The sequence below is a fragment of the Sorex araneus genome, chromosome 3 (assembly GCF_027595985.1).
Source record: "Sorex araneus isolate mSorAra2 chromosome 3, mSorAra2.pri, whole genome shotgun sequence".
In the NCBI taxonomy this organism is placed as follows: Eukaryota; Metazoa; Chordata; class Mammalia; order Eulipotyphla; family Soricidae; genus Sorex; species Sorex araneus.
The window spans coordinates 184413872-184434670 of record NC_073304.1 but is presented as its reverse complement, the minus strand read 5'-3'; the positions used below and the strand labels follow the sequence as shown (position 1 = coordinate 184434670).

At 41.7% G+C, this 20799-nt stretch overlaps 1 protein-coding gene across 7 annotated transcripts in view; it reads right to left on the bottom strand.

Annotated features, from left to right (window-relative positions):
• Positions 1-15520, bottom strand: part of MYH10 (myosin heavy chain 10) — a 169525-nt gene extending 154005 nt beyond the window's left edge. For 5 of the 7 annotated variants that reach the window (XM_055133888.1, XM_055133891.1, XM_055133890.1 and 2 more), the window contains exons 1-2: positions 14998-15243; positions 4595-4970 (exon numbers count right to left, since the gene is read on the bottom strand). In XM_055133888.1, coding sequence (XP_054989863.1) covers positions 4595-4939 — 345 coding nt within the window. In that variant the 5' untranslated portion in view covers positions 4940-4970; positions 14998-15243. The other 2 variants (XM_055133889.1, XM_055133893.1) reach the window with 2 other exon arrangements.
• Positions 15521-20799: the final 5279 nt, after the last annotated feature.

Below are 20799 nucleotides of genomic sequence, written 5' to 3'. Positions count from 1 at the left end.
GGAAAAGGCAGATGGAATAGAGAAGGGATCACTAAGAAAATGATGGCTGGAGGAACCAGTTAGGATGGGAGATGCATGCCGAAAGTAGATAATGGAACAAACATGATGACCTCTCAGTGTCTGTGTTGCAAGCCATAATAACTCTCACTGCTGAAAGTAGAGAGAGAGTATGGGGAATATTGTCTGCCATGGAGGCAGAGGGAGGGTGGAAAAAAGGGGGTATATCCGGGATATTGGCGGTGGGGAATGTGCACTAATGGAGGGATGGGTGTTTGATCATTGTGAGATTGTAACCCAAACATGAAAGCTTGTAACTATCTCATGGTGATTCAATAAAATTTTTTTTTAAAAAAAGCAGAGTACCTGGATGGATCAGGGAAATTAAAAAAATCCATCCATTTGCTATCTACAGGAAACACACCTAAACTCACAAGATAAATACAGATTCAGAGTGAAAAGGATTAAAAAACAATCATAAAAGCCCATGGAAGACAGAAAAAAAAAACTGGAAGAGCCAATAGGATTCAATGTGAAGTAATTATAAATAGTGATTAGTTAAAAGAAAAATAGATCAAGAAATACTGTCATCAACCATTTTGCACCAAATGAAGGCTCAGAAAAGCTTCTGTTCACAAACATAAACAAATACACTGATGGAAACAACAGTAGTGGGAGACTTCAACATATCACTTTTGCCACTTGACAAATCAACAAGATGAAACATTAGTGGAGACAAGAGCCCTGAACAAGAGATAAAAGAATTGGGACTGCTAGACATAAACAGGACTCTTCATCCCCCAAACAAAATACACACTCTTCTCTAGTGCACATAGAATATTTTCCAGAATACACCAAAATCTTAACTAACAGAATCCAAGAGTATAAAAGAAATTACACATTCCAATCCAAGAGTATAAAAGAAATTACACATTCCAATTAAGTGGATTCCTCCCAGTTAACAAATCAATTGATATATTACACCACATTAGTGAAAGTAAAGATATGATCAAAACAATGGATGGAGAGGAAGCTTCTGATAAGATCCAACACCCATTCATGATAAAACTCAAACAAACAACAAAATAGGGGTAGAAGCAACTTTCCTCAAGATACTAACAGCCATCTATAACAAACCAAGAGCCAGTATCAAGAATAAAACCTGAAAGCATTCCCTCAGGTATAAGATATAAGACAAGGATGTCGAGCTTTATTCAATATAGTATTAGAAGTACTGGCATATATAACTAAGTTTCGAAAAAAGAGCTGAGAACATGAAATGTAGTAAAGATAGTCTCACCTATTCAATACATGGTGCTGGGAAAACTGGGTAACAACAGGCAAGAAATTAAAGCTGGATTCGTATCTCACACGTTACATAAGTGTCAGTTCAAAGTGAATCAAAGACCTTAAGTTCTGACCAGAAACTATAAAGTACACTAAGGAAAATAGAGGCAGGGTGTATTAAGATTTGGACCTCAAAGGTGTCTTCAGTAATCTGACACCACTGGCAAAGGTGACAAAGTAAAAATTAAATGAGACTATATCAAATTAAAGTATCTCTGCATGGCCAAAGAAAATGGGCTAAAACTAAAAGACAGCTAACTGAATGATAAAATATATCCACATTCAACACATAAGATAAGGGGTTGATATTCAGGATATATAAAGTGTTGACAAAGATCAACCAAGACAATTCCAAAAACTATCATCAAAAATATGTGGAGAGGAAATGAACTAACACTTCTTGGAGGAAGACAGCAGATGGTCAGTGGGAACATGAAAAAATGCTCAGCATCACTTATCAATAGAGAAATCCAAATCAAGACAACAGTGAGATGTCATCTCATACCAGTGAGAATGGCACATAACAAAAATAGTTGGAACAATCAGTGGGGATGTAGTGAGAAAGGAGCTCTCATCCACTGCTGGTGGAAATGCTGCCTGGTTCAAGCACTGTGAAAATCAGTACAGAGAGTCTTGAGTAAACTTACGACTGAACTGCCATATAACCCAGCAATTCCACTTTGAGGCATCTACCCACACGGACATGAAAAATTCATTCAAAAGAATATGCACAAAATCATTCACTGCTGTACTTAGATATAGAATCAACCTACATGTCCAATGACAGATAAATGGATTATGAAGAAGTAGTATATATACACAATAGAATACTATGCAGTTGCAAAGAACTCATCATGCAATTTGCTGCAACCTGGTTGGAACCAGAAGATAACCATGTTAAGTGAAGTAAGCTAGAAGAAAAATATACACGAAATGATCTCACTTATCTATGGTATAAGAATAACTGGATGAAAAAATATAATGTAGCAAAGGGGGGATGTTTAGATTACCCCTAACCACAGAGTTTAGGGAGGACAGAGAAGGAAAGAAATCAAGGAGGGAAGGAAGAAGACATGAAAGGAAAGAAATGTAGGAACAGGGGTTAAACTGGTGATGTGGGAGAGTGGTGTAACTATATATCCAAAGCACAGACTCAACAACACCGAAAACATGAGATATAAGATGCTACCACCTAAGCTGCCAACTTTATAATGTACCTGTCAAGCTGGAAGTCAGGGACTGAGGCTGGGAGTGGAGGATGGCCTATGGGAACTTTGGTGGAAGAAGTTGACACTGGTGAGATTAGTGTTGAAATATTATGTGCCTACTCATTTGTGGAGTATAGAATAACATCACATGAGGCTGACACCCAAAGACAGTAGATACAAGGGCCAGGAGGATTGCACCATAGCTGCAATGAGCGGAGGGGAGAAGGCAGATGGAACAGAGAAGGGATCACTAAGAAAATGATGGCTGGAGGACTAAGTCGGGATGGGAGATGCATGCCAAAAGGAGATAATGGACCAAACATGATGACCTCTCAGTGTCTGTGTTGCAAGCCATAATGCCCAAAAGTAGAGAGAGAGTATGGGGAACATTGTCTGCCATGGAGGCGGGGGAGGGTGTGAAAGGAGGGGGTATACCAGGGATATTGTTGGTGGGGAATGTGCACTGGTGGAGGGATGGGTGTGATTGTAACCCAAACATGAAAGCCTATAACTATCTCACAGTGATTCAATAAAATTTTTTAAAAAAGAAATATTGTGTGCCTAAAATCAATTATCAACATTTTTAATTTTACAAAATTAAAAAAGAAAATAACAATTGTTTTAACATAACAGACACCAGGGAAAAAAATTCAAAAACTTCAGAGTATTCAGAAATTCACCACGACACAAAAAAGTGATAAAACATTTTAAATGTTAAATTAAATGATACACATGAAATAGAATGATATGCCTATGGGTTAGAAGATCAAATGTTATAAAGACCTCATGTTCAGCAGCTAGAGACAGTGGATAGGGCACTTGTGTTGCATGCAGCTACTTGGGTTCAACTTGGCCCCATTCACGGTCCCCAAGCCCTACTTGGAAGGATTCTTGAGCACAGAACCAAAAGAAAGCCCTGAGTCCCATTGGATGTTGCACAAAAATAAAAAGAAAAAAGAACTCATTTCCTCACTCAAATTATCTATAGACACAATGGATCTCAGTTCTAAAGTATATTGAAATACAAACGATAACCGTAAAATATGCCTAAAGAACAATAAAGAGGGCCAGAGAGACAGTTTAGGGGCTAAGACACTGGATTTGCAATCAGCCCACAGGTTTAATCCTCAGCACTACGTAACACCCCGAGCCAGGAGTATTCCCTGGTCAAAGAGCTAGAAGCAAATCCTGAACACTGCTAGGTGTGAACTTTGTGCATAAAACACTGTGTGTGTAAATTATGAATAACTTTTTAACTCTGAAATTCAGTGATTAAATATATTTTTAAAAATAAAAAAATAAATCACACCCCTTGCATAATACACTTTCCCAAATTCAAACCATTTGAATGTCAACTTCTCACTCTACCTCACATTTCTAAATTTACATTCACTACTTTTTCACTGTTTTTCCTGTAAACCTATTTTGCCTTTCTAGATATTTTTCAGTATCTGCTTTGCACATTTCCTATCTTGTCCCTTTATTTTCAATTACTTCTCTTACATGTAAGTGACAATGCCAGTGACTACTACATATTTGGCAAATTGTTAACCACAAAAGAACCCCAGCTTTTCAATCTCATCCTGAACTATTTCCCCTTAAAAACCTCAATGTTGATCGCTCTCACTTCCCTGCACTAACTGGTCATGTTCTTACTTATCGTTACAGTCTTTTCACTTTATGCTCTTGCACATAAGCTGTATTTCTTACCAATTTGGTGTCTGTATCCTATAAATGCACCTCATTATCATATTAAATTCTCTGTTCTTTCTGTCACATGCTGCCCTCCATTTTCCCAACCTTATTGTGCTCCATGGTAGATTACAAATCTTCAAATACCATGTTAGTACATTGAATTCATACTGGATTATTTACAATTCCATATTAAGATATAAAGTAAAGCAAGACTTGGGCAAGCATAACAGAAATAGTTATTTTAACAGTGTGTGTAATTTCATATTCTCATCTTATTATGAAAGTATTTACAATTTACATTAATTTTCAATCACCACTTCACATGATTATTTAGAGGGAATACTTACATAGATAAGTCCTGAATAGTAACGATCCTTCAAATTATGTAAAACAGAAGCTTCATTCAAGCATGTCAATTCTGCCATATCCTCCACCTTGGAAAACTTCGGTGGGTTCATCTTCTGAATATCATCTTTGTTGACCATTGCTTTCTTTCCATTCTCTGCCAACTCCACCATAACTTCATCTCCACGCTCCTCTTTGATACTAGCTGCCTCAAAACCATGGCGTTCTGATGGAATCCACACTAGCTTTTTAGCAGTCCAATCAGCCTGAGTGGCAGGGTTGTAGATGACAGCCCTGTCCACAAAGAGATATCTCTCTGGATCTTCAAGTCCAGTTCTCTGTGCCATTGTAAACAGAAGGATCCAAAAGAAATTGCCTCTAAGAGAAAAAGAGAACAAATCATATATTTAAAAATATGAAATATTCACAAATTTTTTCCTGAAGGTATATTTTGTAACAGAATGCATAACGGTGTACCTCAAACCATTTGGTTTAGCTACTATAAAAAGTCCACAAATGATAAGTGTAGGCAAGAATATGCATAAAAAGGAACCCTCATGCTTTGCTAAAGGAAATGTAAATTACTGCAGTCACTGTGGAAAATAGCATGAAGGTTTCTAAAATATATGTGCGAGAAAGAGAGGGAGAGAAAGAAATGCCATATGACATAGCAGTTCCACTACTGGGTATTAACCAAAGGAAATTAAAACACTAATTTGAAAAGATATGCAACCTTATGCTCAATGTTGCACTATTCATAATAATCAAAATAAATAGAGCAAGACGATGGATTATTAAAGAAGATGCATTGTATAGTTGCATACAATATGTATTGTATGCAACTATAAAAGATTGCCACCTTCAACAACATGTATGAACTTTAGGGGATTATACTAAGTAAATTAAATCAAGGGATGAAAACAAATACCATATAAATGCACTCATTTCGGGAATATAGAGAAACAAAGCAGACAAAAACAAACCATTACACTCTGACAACAGAATGGTGTTACTAGAGATGAAGTGGGGTGGGTAAAACATGTAGAGAGATGACTGGTTAGTGGTCGATAGTGACTAGAAAGTTGGTGGTAGTGGGCATGGTGTGATATGTTATTACTACGTAAGAAATTACAATCCAGTGGTTGGAGCTAAACAGAAGTACAATAGGAAGTAAGTACAACTGTCTGCCTTGCACACAGCCGGTCTGGGTTCGATCCCCAGTATCCCAAAAGGTCCCCCAAGCCCACCAGCAGCAACCCTGAGCACAGAGCCAGAAGTAAAATAAACCCTAAGCATTTCTGGGTGTGCCTTTCTAAAAGAGAAAGAAATTATAAATCTGAAGCTTATAGTGTCATAAACCATTATACCTCAATAAAAAAAATGAAACAAAGTTATCAGTCTCTATATTTAAACCAAAAAAAAAACGAGCTAGATATTCTTCTTCTTGGCCATTACTAATAGTTTCCAATGTATATGTCAAGAGTGACCATAAATTATGACTCTAGTGATCTAAAACCACTCAAGACATACTCCTAGAGACTGAGAGCTAAAAAACAAGCAAATAGAAAAAACATTCTAATTTGACTTTTTCTTTTTTGTCTTTTCTTTCATTCTTGCCACAAAGAGTTTAAAATGAGAAAGAAAAAAAAAACAAAAACAAAGATTCACAATTAAAGCAGTATCAGATGATACCACTAAAGAAACACATAACTGCTAAAGGATATTAAAAGGATCAGTTCTAAAATATGCTCCAATTCTACCTTCATACAATAGACTCAAAGCACCTCCTTACAAATTGGTCCTCCTATAGCTTTTCTACAAGACTCTGTGGGCTTGCTGTGATCAAACAATGTCATAGGGGACAAGATTAATTTGGCTTCTTTTAACAGCCTTACAAGTACAGGAGAGTTAACTATTCAGTTCCCAATCCCATTCCTGCAGCTGTTTCCCCAGTCCTCTCTGTCCTCCTCTTCAGCATCCTGTCCATCATTCAAGACCCACTCTTCTACCCTAAGCTTTCATCTCTAAACAGACTTAAATGTGCTTATGCCTCAGAGCCGTAGACCAATGGAACAGGGTGGAATATCCCTACACACAACCCCAAATGTATGACCATCTAATCTTTGATAAGGGAGCAAGAGAAGTGAAGTGGAGCAAGGAAAGCCTCTTTAACAAATGGTGCTGGCACAACTGGACAACCACATGCAAAAAAATGGGTTTAGACCTTGACCTGACACCATGCACAAAAGTCAGATCAAAATGGATTAAAGACCTCAACATTAGACCACAAACCATAAGGTACATTGAAGACAAGGTCGGCGAAACCCTCCACGATATTGAAGATAAGGGTATCTTCAAAGGTGACACGGAACTAAGCAATCTAGTAAAAACAGAGATCAACAAATGGGACTACATTAAACTAAAAAGCTTCTGCACCGCAAGAGATACAGTGACCAGAATCCAAAGACTATCCACAGAATGGGAAAGGATATTTACACAATACCCATCAGATAAGGGGTTGATATCAATGGTATATAAAGCACTGGTTGAACTCTACAAGAAGAAAACATCCAACCCCATCAAAAAATGGGGCGAAGAAATGAACAGAAACTTTACCAAGGAAGAAATACGAATGGCCAAAAGGCACATGAAAAAGTGCTCTACATCACTAATCATCAGAGAGATGCAGATCAAAACAACCATGAGATACCACCTCACACCACAGAGACTAGCACACATCCAAAAGAACAAAAGCAACCGCTGTTGGAGAGGATGTGGGGAGAAAGGGACCCTTCTTCACTGCTGGTGGGAATGCCGACTGGTTCAGCCCTTCTGGAAAACAATTTGGACGACTCTCAAAAAATTAGATATTGAATTCCCATTTGACCCAGCAATACCACTGCTGGGAATATATCCCAGAGAATCAAAAAAGTACAATCGAAACAACATCTGCACATGTATGTTCATCGCAGCACTGTTTACAATAGCCAGAATCTGGAAAAAACCCGAATGCCCCAGAATGGATGACTGGTTGAGGAAACTTTGGTACATCTATACAATGGAATACTATGCAGCTGTTAGAAAAAAGGAGGTCAAGAATTTTGTAGTTAAGTGGATGGGCATGAAAAGTTTCATGCTGAGTGAAATGAGTCAGAAAGAGAGAGACAGACATAGAAAGATTGCACTCATCTATGGTATATAGAATAACAGAGTGGGAGACTAACACCCAAGAACTGTAGAAATAAGTACCAGGAGGTTGACTCCATGGCTTCGAGGCTGGCCTCACGTTCCGGGGAAAGGTCAACTCAGAGAAGCGATCACCAACTACATTGCAGTCGAAGGCCATGTGGGGGAAGGGAGTTGCGGGCTGAATGAGGGCTAGAGACTGAGCACAGCGGCCACTCAACACCTTTGTTGCAAACCACAACAGCTAATTAGAGAGAGAAAGCAGAAGGGAATGCCTTGCCACAGTGGCAGGGTGGGGTGGGGGGGAGATGGGATTGGGGAGGGTGGGAGGGACACTGGGTTTACGGGTGGTGGAGAATGGGCACTGGTGAAGGGATGGGTTCCCAAACTTTGTATGAGGGAAGTGTGAGCACAGAAGTGTATAAATCTGTAACTGTACCCTCACGGTGATTCTCTAATTAAAAATAAATAAATTTAAAAAAAAAAAAAAATTTAAAAAAAAAAAAAAAATGTGCTTATGCCTCTTTAGAACCCAGAAACAAACTTAATATTCAAGGTAGAATATTCCAGAAGAACAAGGAATCATTCACAATCTTAGGTCACACCAAGGAAAGCACTGTTCTATAACTTTTACAATTAAGCTATCTCATAACCTAACTGATTTATTTAGCACTCATTTATAGTTGGCGTATAATGGCTACCTTTCCTTCCATTTTGTACAATTAGCTTTTTCAACCAAAAGACAATTATTTTCGGAATTCAGAGAGTATAGGGAGTAAGGCACTTGCCTGGCATAAAGCAGGCCGTCCCTGGTTTCTGTTACAGTGGTTGGTCCCCTCAGCACTGCCAGGAGGGAGCCCTGAGGAGAGTCAGGAGGAAGTCTTGAGCATCCCACCCTCAAACAAAAGGCAAAATTACACTCATTGCTCACCTTTCTGAATGTCTCATCATTTCCACCTGACGTTATTTTTATTGGTGTAATTTGATTCCATCGTTAAACAGACCAAATTTCAGTATATGGAAACCAATGTTATAAGCATGGTTTCCATGACTATCTGCTTTGCTAAGAACATTATAACTTTCTTCAGATTCTTAGAGGGATATAACTTTTAAGAGATTAGTCACCGATAATGGGTATAATGACTAGTTCTTTCTGGTTAATTACTAGTTCTTTCTTATTACTGGTGTAATAAGAATTTGCTAGCACCAAATCGTTAATTTCCTACAAAAATTGTTATAATGTAATGCAATATAAACCCAATATAAACTCTGGTATGTGTATCAGCAGCACTTGAAATGCTTATCCAGATTACGTGGCCCCATCTGCTGGGTTTCATACCAAATAGACTTGGAGCCCAGAAATCTACATTTCTAATAAATTTCACATGCTGCTGATGCTGCTGATCCTGGGACCACAGTTTGAGAACCAACAATCCACAGGACTTTGGCTGCCATGGTACGCAGCAGTTACTAAATTGTATGCTTGGGCAGGAAAAAGCATTGAAAATCAGTATCAGTCTAAACTAATTTATAAACCAATTTTAAAGAATGTGTTGCTATTTTAATGATTATGAGCTTGGATAAAACTGAAATCATAAAATAAAATTAAAACCAAAAATTTCACAAGACATGTTAAAACCTCACCAAAAGAAAAAAACAAACAGAAAAACTGGAAAGGGAGATAGTTCGAATGTTAGAGCACATGCCTTGCACGTGTGAGGCCCTGAGTTTTATCCCCAGCATCCTAATCATTTCCCCACTCCAGAATCACTGGATGTAGCACTGATTCTTTTTTAATCTTCTACAAATAAAATTGCTATGCTAACATGTTTTGCAATTAACCTTGCATTTGATTTCTTACAGAAAATATTCTAAATAATCTAAAGATTGGTATATTCAAATTCCCATTACCTCTAGGAACCATTCTACTAAGATTATTAAAAATGTACTAAGACATTTTATAAAGGCATTTTTCTGCCTTTATAACACCTTGATCAGAAGTATGGCTCTGAGGCGAAAATAGTCCTAGATCAATCTGGAGACAAACAGTAGGACACAAATTCTGTCTTTATGAAGGACTCTACTAAAAGAGAAAATATCTGGGCCAGAGAGTCAGTACAGTAGGCCGTTGCATGCAGCTGACCTGGGGTCGATATCCTAAACCACATATGGTCCCCCAGAGTTATCTGAGTACAGAGCAGGAGTAAACCCTAAGATTGCTGTATGTGATCCAAAACCAGAAACAGAACAGAGAAAAAATTTCCAACAATAACAAAATATGGCAAGTTGTTCTTATTATTCTTTTTAGGTATAAGCTGCAAATCCCCACATAACATTTAGGAACCTACCAGTAGTCATGAATGCATTTCTTTAATTTTTGCATTGAATAAGCATTATTATATATATTTTTAATAATGTAGGAGTACTGCTATTTGTTCAACCATTGATTAAGCTGATTGAATTGGGCATGAACTTCACATACTTTAAAAAAAAATTTTATTGTATCACTGTGAGATAGTTACAAGCTTTGATATTTGAGATTCAGTCATACAATGATGAAACACCCATCCCTCCACCAGTGCACATTTTCCACCACCAATGTCCCCAGTATTCTCCCCGCCCCACACACACATTCCAGTCCTCACCCTGTCTCTATGGCAGACAATTTTCCCAATTGAGTATGCAATTATATGCTTATGTTTAGTGAGTATAAATTTGAATAATTCAGATCAGTTCTAGAGCTCTTTATATAAAAAATACTTCATAAATTTTAAATTGATTTTATCAAATCAGTATAATTTAGGGGTTTCAAAGGGCTGGAACACGTAAATTAGAGCCCCAGGTTGAATCCCTGACAAGGCATAAGGCATGCTTCTCCCTCCAAACACTGCCAGGTGTAGTCTCCTATAGATTAAAAAAAAAACAAAACCCAAAAACTGGTGCATTTGAAATACATCAGTAATTTTTCTAAGTGGAAAAAAGCTTGTAATTTAAGAAAAGAAATTTTTAAAGAAAAAAAAACACCATTACTTCAACAAAGTGTAATTACAAACTGATTCCAGATTTTGTGGGAGGAAATTGTATATACCAATGTATTTTTGAAGAAGAAAAAAAAAATTCTGGAGCTTCACTGGCGACTGCCCTCCAAGTCACTTTTACTTTTCCAGAGTTTTCTACAACTAATTGAAACTGCTTCTTATTATACAATGAGTCTGGAGGATGGGAACTATACCTGTTGAATATAGATGATATACATATTAATTACATAGATGGTCCCTACACTTAGAAGAAACTTTAAGTTCCTCCATAACCAAAAAACTTTTTCTTCAAATCCTGATCCATATGTCACCCTTGAAAAAGTTCTTTTCATGCAATGTAGTAAAGGGAGGATGCCTAGATCAGCCTTGACACCCAGAGTTTAGGGAGGACAAGGAAAGAAATCAAGGGAGGAGGGGAGAGAAAGATGATGAAGAGGGGAAGTAACGGGGAACAGGGGTCGGGAACAGGGATATCAGTTATACTGGTCATGTGGGAGAGTGATAGAGCCATATAACTGAAACACAGGCTCAACAACACTGAAAACATGCGATCTAAGCTGCAAGCTCCCACAGGAACTTTGTAATGTGCCTGTCAAGGACTGTGTGTGTGTGTGTGTGTGTGTGTGTGTGTGTGTGTGTGTGTGTGTGTGTGTGTGTGTGTGTGTGTGTGTGTGTGTGTGTTGGGAGGGTTGGGGGGAAGGAAGGCAATGGAGTATGGGGACACCGGTGGAGGGATTTGGTATTGAATTATCAGATGTCTGAACTCAACTATCAGTAACTTTGATAGTTATTATGGTTCTTTAATTAAGTTTACATTTGAATTTAATTAAAATTAAGTTATCGAAGTTTTTTAATTATTAAAAAATATCTAAAAACAATAAAGGAGCGTTCAGATCAATCCGACAATTTAATTCTTTTTTTTTTTTTTTTTTGCATCACACCCTGCAATGCACAGAGGTTACTCCTGGCCTCTGTGCTCAGGAATCACCCCTGGCACTGCTCAGGGGACCATATGGGATGCTAGGAATGGAACCCCAGTCGGCCAAGTGCAAGGCAAACGCCCTATCTGCTGTGCTATTGCTCCAGCCCCAATTTAATTCTTTTTCTAACATTTTGTATGATTATCTAGAATTCTTGCCTTACTCTGCATGGGACCACAGCAATACTCATATTGTTTTTTAATAGAATTCATGAGGTCATGCAGAAAGTGTTCATCTTTAACTCTTCATGTGTGATAGCTAAATACGATGTATATTTTTCTTCCACTGTACATCTGGTATCAGATCTTTATCATACTGGTATTTAATCACTCCCAAGTGCTTTGCCTTGTGGAAAAGATATTTTAGTTTTGAAAACAGTAAACACTGTAATTATAGACCACTAATTATGATCAGGTACTAGTCTAAACAGTTTTTTCTATTTTTTTTTTTCCTATTTTGGGTCACACCCAACAGTACCCAGGGGCTATTCCCAACTATTCCCAACTATTGCCTGGCTATGCCATGGGGACCATGTTATGTTAGATGTCAGGGATTAAACTCAGGTTCTCACATATGCAAGGCAAGGGCTCTACCACTCCACAATCTCAGCCCTATATATATTATTTCTTAATCCACATAACATCCCCAACAAGTCTGCACCTCTTCATAGCTCCATTTTAAAGACACGAAGGCTAAGACGCAGAGAAAGTCAAAAGTGGCCCAAGGTCATGTTCTAACAAGAGCACATTTAGGATTAAATACAGAGTTCAGCTCCAGACAGTATGCTGCAACCATGGAGAAAAAGGGTGGAATTTTGAAAGGCATCTAAAAACAACGTATACTGCTTCTCCAATGAATAAAAATCCTGTCAATTATGGCTCAACACACTAGAACAACCTAACAAATGTTTATTTTAAAAACTATGTACCTGGGGGGGGGGTGTAGGTAAATAAACAGGAACCTCTTTGCAAAAGATATGTTATTACCTTGAAGGTTTTGGGTCTCACTGGAAATAACTGCTTAACTATAGCTAAATCATCTATGTATGAATCTCAGCAGAGCAAAAGCCATCCCCTTCCTCAGTTTTAGATACACACACCCTAGGAGCTTCATTCTGTAGACTATTTCTTGACTTCCCAGTAAAAAACGACCCAGAAAATTTCTCAACTATCTACTAGCAACTAATATAGGTATGGACACAGGAAAACAATTTTAAGAATATCTTACATATAAAAAGCTAGACCAAAATGACTGATGGATCATGCATATCTAAGACAACTCAAACAAGGTACTCTCAATTTGTGTAATACTATTTTGGTCACTTACATTACTGTAAGTGTATTATCATCGTGCTTAATCAAATAAGCACAAACACAGACCAAATGTAAGAGAAGGCTATTTAAGGCTTACTCTCTCAACAGCGTTAGACGATGTTAAGCATAGAACACCAGAAATTTTAATCTTCCTATGTTACCATAAAGTACATGAACCCCTGACGCATATCATTCACAATACAAGCGCCTTTCAAAATTTCCTCCATCTCGCCTCCCATCAGTCTCTCTCCATTGTAATGATTTTCCTAAGGAGCCCAAATAAAAAGCCAAGCTCTACGGTCACAAAACCGCATGCTATCTAGCACAACTCCACCATATGCTTTCTCTAGATAAGAACGGGAAAGAAACGAATTTAAGATGCAGAAGTAAGGAGCTGCATAAAATGGCCACTTATGCAGAACCAGAGACAGACAGGGCGCACTTAAGTATCAAAAGCATGATTCTAGAAGAATAATAAATAGGGGCAGATGAATGAAGGAAGGCAATAAAAAAAATTCAACTTCGAGGTAGAATAATCATCTTGATGCAAAAAAAAATCCTCAATTTCAATGTTAAAATACAAAATCTTAGCGAAGACAAAAGTATTATATTTATTATATTATTCAACGAAAACAGTCTTTGTTTCATTTGCAGTCCGACTCTACCCCGCCTACTTTCCCCCTACCCTACCCCCCACGCCACCCCACCCTACCCCCCACTGCCATCAACCGCAGTGATCTTGAAGGGAGCTGCAGTGGGCCCAAGGCACAGATAACGGTCAGGAGCGGGGGCCACTTGACCCAAACCTCACGAGCTTGGCTCAGACCCTGAGAATCGCCAGTGGCCTTCCTAAAGCCCCAGTTTCCAGACAGGCCGGGCTGGGGCCAGTCTCCCAGGCTCTGGGCCGCGGCCGCCCCCCCCCCCCCCCAGGCCCACAAAGCCTCTCTAAAGGACAGGACTCCGCGGGTTCGCGGGTTCAACTTCCCCTCCAACAACATTCCAGTTCGATTTTATGGCCATCCGAGTGTGCGACCCCCACTGCAGAGAGCAAGGAGGAGACTGCCACGAGCCATTCCCAGATCACTTACACAATAAAGGGATCCGCTGACCCTCCCCCAGGCCGTCCCGCGGCAACGCGCCCCCGCCACATTTCCCGCCTTCCCCCGCCCTGCCCCCCCCCGCCCGAAACCCCCAAACGCCCCGGCCTGGCCAGGCGTCCGTGCCCTGCTCTCGCGTCCCAGGGGCAGACACCGCCCCCCACCCCCCGACTCCGAAGCCCCCTCCCAGCCCGGAGGCACGGCCGGCTCCCGGGACCCACCCGCCGCGCGCCCCCCGGCCGCGCCGCGCTCGGCTCACTCTGTCCCAGCAGCGCGGGGCGCGCTCCCGCCCTCAGCCCTCGCGAAGCCCGGCCGGCCTAGCCCACCCACAGGCCCTTCACCCCCGACAGGGTGAGGATTCCCCAAACCGCCCCGGCCTATCTGCCCTCTCGGGAGGCAGACTCGCGGGCGACGCCAACCCCACCCGCGCCCCCACGAATCCCACCAGTTCTCCCTCTCCCAAATCCGACTCTCCATCCCAGCCCCTCCGGAGTGGACCTCCGTACCCCCAGGCCCTAGCCCTGCAGGGGGTTCGCTCAAGCTCCCAGTTTTCCGCCCCTCCCGGAATCTCTCGCCCCGCTGGGGCACCTATCGGGTCATTCATTATTCGCTCCAGTCCCCTCGGCACGACCCGCCGCCCGGAGCCCCCTCCCTGCTGCCCGGCAGTCGCTCCCTGCCTGCCCCCCGGAGCCGCCCGCTCCCCCCCTCCCCCCAGCCCGGAGCCTTCGCCTTTCCACGAACCCACCCCGCCCCGGACAGCCGCACGCGGGCCGGGCATCCGCACCTCTCACCTTCAGCTGAAGATGGTGGCGCCGGCGCACGCCCGGAGCCGCGACCACGGACGCCGCCTCGGTCCCGAACCCACCGCTACCTCCGCGGGGCTCCTTTGGCAATGCTGCTACGAGCCGCCCCTCCTACTCCAACCCTCATTGGGCCAACTCCATGCCCGTCACCGCCGCCCCCAGACCCACTGGTCCGTTTGCGCGCCCATCTCCAAGGGAAGACGTTAGCAACCCGAGCGAAGCTACCTTCCCGAGGTCCGCTCCCTCCACCCACCTGAAAGGATGCTCATTGGCTCCTGCCCCCTGCCCAGTGGGACGGGGTCCCAAGCTTATAGGCTGCTCCTCATGCCTGTCACAGATTCCAGAGGTGCGGCCGAGGCGCTCTCGGGCGATTGGCTGCCTCGGCGGAGATGGACAGCTGAGGTTGGCTGAGCTTCCAGTTATCCCGCCGGGCACCCAGCTCGGACCCCGGCGGGGCCTAAGCTCTGCGGGGTACTGGGCAGGTGTGCAGTGACCAGAACCGAGTTCCGCTTGGGCGCGGCTTGCTGTGGCGCGAGGCTGTCGGGGAGCCCCCCAGAGGGCCTCCCCGCCCCCTCAGCCTGCCGCAGCCAGGCAAGATACCGCCTCCCGACTAGCTCCCACCGCGAAGTCCCGGGCTCGGGGCTCTGCCTGCAGGGGCGGAGCCGGAACGCGGTCCAGAGGCATGACGTCACCCTAGGGGGGTGGGGGGCGAGCAGGGGCCTCCGCTCCGCGCTCACCTGCAGTGGGGGAAGGGCCAGAGAGGGATGGGGTGCTGCTCTGCCCATGCGCACGGGCTCTACTGGGGCCCTGTTACTGTCCGCGCTCGGGTCACTGTCGCGACTCACGGCCCGGCCCTGCCCAGAACCGCTGAGCTGTCAGCACCCGTCAGCTTCCTCAGCTGCGGCAGTTTTGTGTTTGCGAGGAAGGGGCCTTCCTACACTACCTCCGGTCTGAGCTCCGAAAGATAGGGAAATGCACCTTTGAGAGGACACCAGAGAAAGGGAGTCATTCATCTCAATCATTCTTCCGTTTATCAAATGGGACTCCTAGGTTCCCTGTGTGAGCGGGATAATGAGAAGGTTCTGCAGAATTCCTTAAGACAAGAAAAATGTTTGAAACGAAAAAAAAGGGGGGGACTCCAAAATAAACGGAAAGAATAAAATCAAAGTTAATGAAGGGTCTGTAGCCTCTAATCATCTGCGACACAAGTTTTTACCTGTGACTTTTAGGTCACAAGAACAAAATGGAACGCAGCTGTGTCTACCATCAAATGCTACCTCAAAAACAAAGTGGATTACTTCTTAGATTTGAAACGGTAGAAAGTGACATTTGATGTTGAATATGGATACATTTCAGTATATGTAATAGAAGTGACTAAATCTCGGACACTTTCAATCTAGTGAAGTGAGAATAAAGGGGAAAAACAAAACAAGACGGGAAATGATAAGATTTGGTGGAATTTAGAGAAAGCTCGGAGGCAGCTGAGTGCAGAGTTCTTCCTGGGGAAATCCGAATCAGGTTCTGTATTGTCTTTTGTCCTAGTACATCTGGTTCCCACCCCCTTCTGTCATTTAGGGCAGTAAGCTGCCCCTTGTCCAGGTTATTTTGTAAGTTGGCTCCATGAAGAGGTCTGTCATTAGTGCAGTCTATGCATGAAGTACAAGTTAACTGTACAAAATATGTGAATACTATGCCTCTTCTGAATTTTCAATGTTTTTAGAGAAAACTAAAAATTCTATTTCTAAGATCTGAGTCTCAGTTTTTTCCATCCCTGTGTAGAAAAATTAGGTCACTTCTAAATGCAATGTTCCATGCTTAGGATATTATACATGCACAGTCTTATCAACTACCAAGTTTGTAGTTTCTCAATTTTTTTTTTTTTTTTTTTTTTGCTTTTTGGGTCATACCCCGAGATGCTCAGGGGTTACTCCTGCCTCTGCACTCAGGAATTACCCCTGGCGGTGCTCAGGGGACCATATGGGATGCTGGGAATCGAACCCGGGTCAGCCGTGTGCAAGGCAAACACCCTACCCGCTGTACTATTGCTCCAGCACCTGTTTCTCAATTTTTAAAACAAAATCAGTAGACTATCAGAGAGAAGGAAGCTCACCAGCATTAAAATTCTAGTTTTCATGAAAATGAATCCATCATCATCATCATCATCATCATCATCATCATCATCATCCTGTTGATAGTCGAATTTGTTGAGTGGTCTTAGTAACCTCTCCATTCGTCCTATCCCTGAGATTTTAGAAGCCTCTCTCTACTTGGCCTTCCCAACAATGCCACATTAGAGGCTCTTTCAGGGTCAGGGGAATGAGACCCAGCTTGTTGCTGGCTTTGGCATATGAATACGACATGGGAGGCTTGTGAGGCTGTTCCATGTGGGCAGGAAACTCTCAATAGCTTGCCAGTTTCTCCCAGAGGGGGAAGTTATAAGATATGGAGTGGCCTGCGGCTGCGCGTGCTTCCGGGAGCTCGCTTTTAAGTCTCTGGATGTTAGCCGTTGATGGGATTACACACACCTGGGTTCCTCTGCTAGTACCTTCATGCGTGAGGCTTGTCTGAATCTGTGGAGAGAGTGGCCTTGAGCATGGCTGTGGCTAGGTTCCAGGGGTCTTTGGCCGCTGGGAGCTCTGCTCGGGGTGGGGAGGGAAGCTGGAGTCCATCCCTCCCATGGGCCCCGGGGAAGACAGCCAGGCGCGCGGGCAGGAGACTCTCAATAATAAATCAATAATAAAGAGAAAATCTGCAAAGATATCTCTAGCCCTTGAATATCTCTAACACTTCAAATGCTTGCTAAACATCTCTTGGTCTGGGTGGGAAAAAACTGCAAAAACAAAAATCAGGTCTCAAATCTATTTTTGTCCCACAAACACTTCATCCCACCAACTAACTTCTTTCTTTTGCCAACTTCCTTTGCTAATGAAACCAGTCTTAACATCTCTTTGATTTCTTCCTCTTCCTTGCCCATACATTATGTCCACCCCCATCCTACAGACAACCAACCTCTTCTGACTCCAGACTCACCCATGTAATTTCATCCCAGAATTTGTTAACATTTTGATAAGGGAAACACAGAATTTAGAGCCAGACAGACCCAGGTTTGAATCCACCCCTACCACCCACTCGGCATTTAATCTTTGACATATTCCTAAACTTCTCAAAAAAGTGAACACTAATATACAACTAAAGGGCTTACATAGTGAATATGTTGCAAGATGACTTACTGCAAGAAAGTAGAATTTATGAATGTATAGTTTTAAAATTGTCTTTTTTTAATAATCTATAAATTTATTACAAGTGAGTAAGAAATTTTATTTCTCTTTCTCCACAGTAATTTTTGCTGGCAGTCTAGGCTGCTTTTAGACAAAAAAGAAAAGGTTCACCGACCATTGTTTTGCAGTCTAGGTCAGAAGTCCAGATTTGTTCCCTCAGGGAAGTTTCAACCCCTGAACCTGTTTTGTTCTAAACTGTTTTTGTTTGATCTGTCCAGAACTGATATGAAGGGTTTTTTTTTTAATTTTTGAATAAATTCCAACACTAAAAAATCAAGAGCTATAAAACATTTGGGAGCTGCAAATAAAAACCATAACAAGAAACCACTTCACACCCAGTAAAATGACTCTAACAAAAATGCAGTAATAAAGGTTGGAAAGGCTATAGAAAAATAGGATGCCTTAATTATTTCTAGAAGAAGTATAAAATAGTACAACTTCTATAAGATAGTAGACCAGTTCCTTTAAAAATAGCCACTTTTTTTTTCACTGCCCTTTGGTTTCTACTGGAAAAAGTAAACAACATATAGAACAAAGATTGGGGCAAAATTAATAGTGTTCCCCAAAATAGAATTTACTACCTACTGGTGAGTAAATAAAGTGTGGTAGATTCATATATTGGACTACTATTCACCCATAAAAAATGAATAAGCTATAGATATGTGCAACATGGGGTGAAAACTAGAACATTATGTTCAGTGAGGGAAAAAAAAGGCATAGATCTCACAAGTTATTTATATGGAATGTTTATAAGAGGCAAAATATAAAAACAGAAAGTAAGGTATAGTGTAAAGTGAGGGTCAGGGTGGAAAGAAGTAGGACAAAAGAGACATTAACAGCATGAGACTGTATGAGAGATTATTGGCATGATGAAAATATTCCAAGACTGAACTGTGATGGTTGCACAAATTGGTAAGTTCACTTAAAAGATCATTGAATTTTATAGTATAAATTGCATGGTTTACAAAAGTATAGCACTGTCTGTAGCACTGTCATCCCATTGTTCATCGATTTGCTCAAGCAGGCACCAGTAACGTCTCCATTGTGAGACTTGTTGTTACTGTTTTTGGCATATCAAATACGCCTCAAGTAGCTTGCCAGGCTCTGCCATGTGGGCGGGATACTCTTGATAGCTTGCTGGGCTCTGAGAGGGATGGAGGAATCGAACCCTGGGTTGGCCGCATGCAAGGCGACCACCCTACCCGCAGTGCTGCAACTATCACTCCAAAAGTATACCTTGTAAAAACCCAATTTTTAAATAAAGGAAATAGAGATGCCACTTAGAAATCCATATTTCTGGCTTCCCTCTTAAAACTTGGGAGACCTGAAAACCTTCACCAAGAAATGATCGATGCCTTAGCTACTACTCATTTTCAGACAAAGTCTCTGTACCTCAGCATGGCTAGTCTGCACTATTCCATTTAGTCTCTTAAAAATGACATGCATCATTCATTGACCAGTATTTCTAGGAATTTAGTTCAGTTTTCAGAAATTGTCATACAAGGGATTTGGAGGAGGTAGGGCTTTTGCCTTGCACACTGCTAATCTGGGTTCTATTCCTGGCACCCCACATATTCCCAAACACAGCCAGGAATAATTTCTGAGCTCAGAGTTAGAAATAACCCTGAGAGTTGTCGGGGGTGCCCGCCCCTCCCTCCAAAATGGTCATGCCAAATCATCCTAGAAAGATAAGAAAGACCTTTATTTTTAGCTGAAGGGCTATTTCCCTGACAGTAATGAATATGTGGAAGTTTGAGGTATTCATAGGAGTACCGGTAGAGTTCCACTTTCAGTGTGATGCAAGGACATGGCAAGATATGGGAGATGGATTCACCCTGGGCAATAATGCCCAATTGGTATGAAGGACACATGACTTCTTGAAATAGAGTCTCCAATAATCTGAGAGAGATATCTGGAATTTCTAGATTCCTTAAAACCCTAGAAATCTGGAAAACTGCAGAAGAGTTTCCTGAAAAACTAATTTAAGACTTCTCAACAACCATTGCAGATCAAGTTGATTCAGAAAACTGAAGGCAAGATATGCTTTATATCCTAATATCTGAGGACAAGTCAGACTAGTGGATTTTTTTAATTGAATCACTATGAGATAGAACATTACAAAATTGTTCATGATTACATTTGAGTCAAACAATGTTCCAACACCCATCCCTCCATCAATTTCCCAGCACCAGTGTCCCCAGTTTCTCTCCCACTCCTTCAAGCCACGCCCCTCCCCCCAAGCCTGCCTCTATGGCAGGTATCTTTCTTCTCTCTTTTTTCTCCTTCTCTCTCATTTTAGGTATTATGGTTTGTGATGCAAAGGCTGAAGGGCTATCATCTCTATCCCTTTACCTGTTTTCAATATTCAGTTCTTGTCAAGAGTGATCATTTTCAACTAGTGTTTCATAATGAACCCTCCTGTATCTAAACTACCCTCCATCTCCCACACCATTGACCCTCCATTGACCAGTCCTCCTGGCCCATTTTTCCTGGCCTTAGATATTAGTTTAAT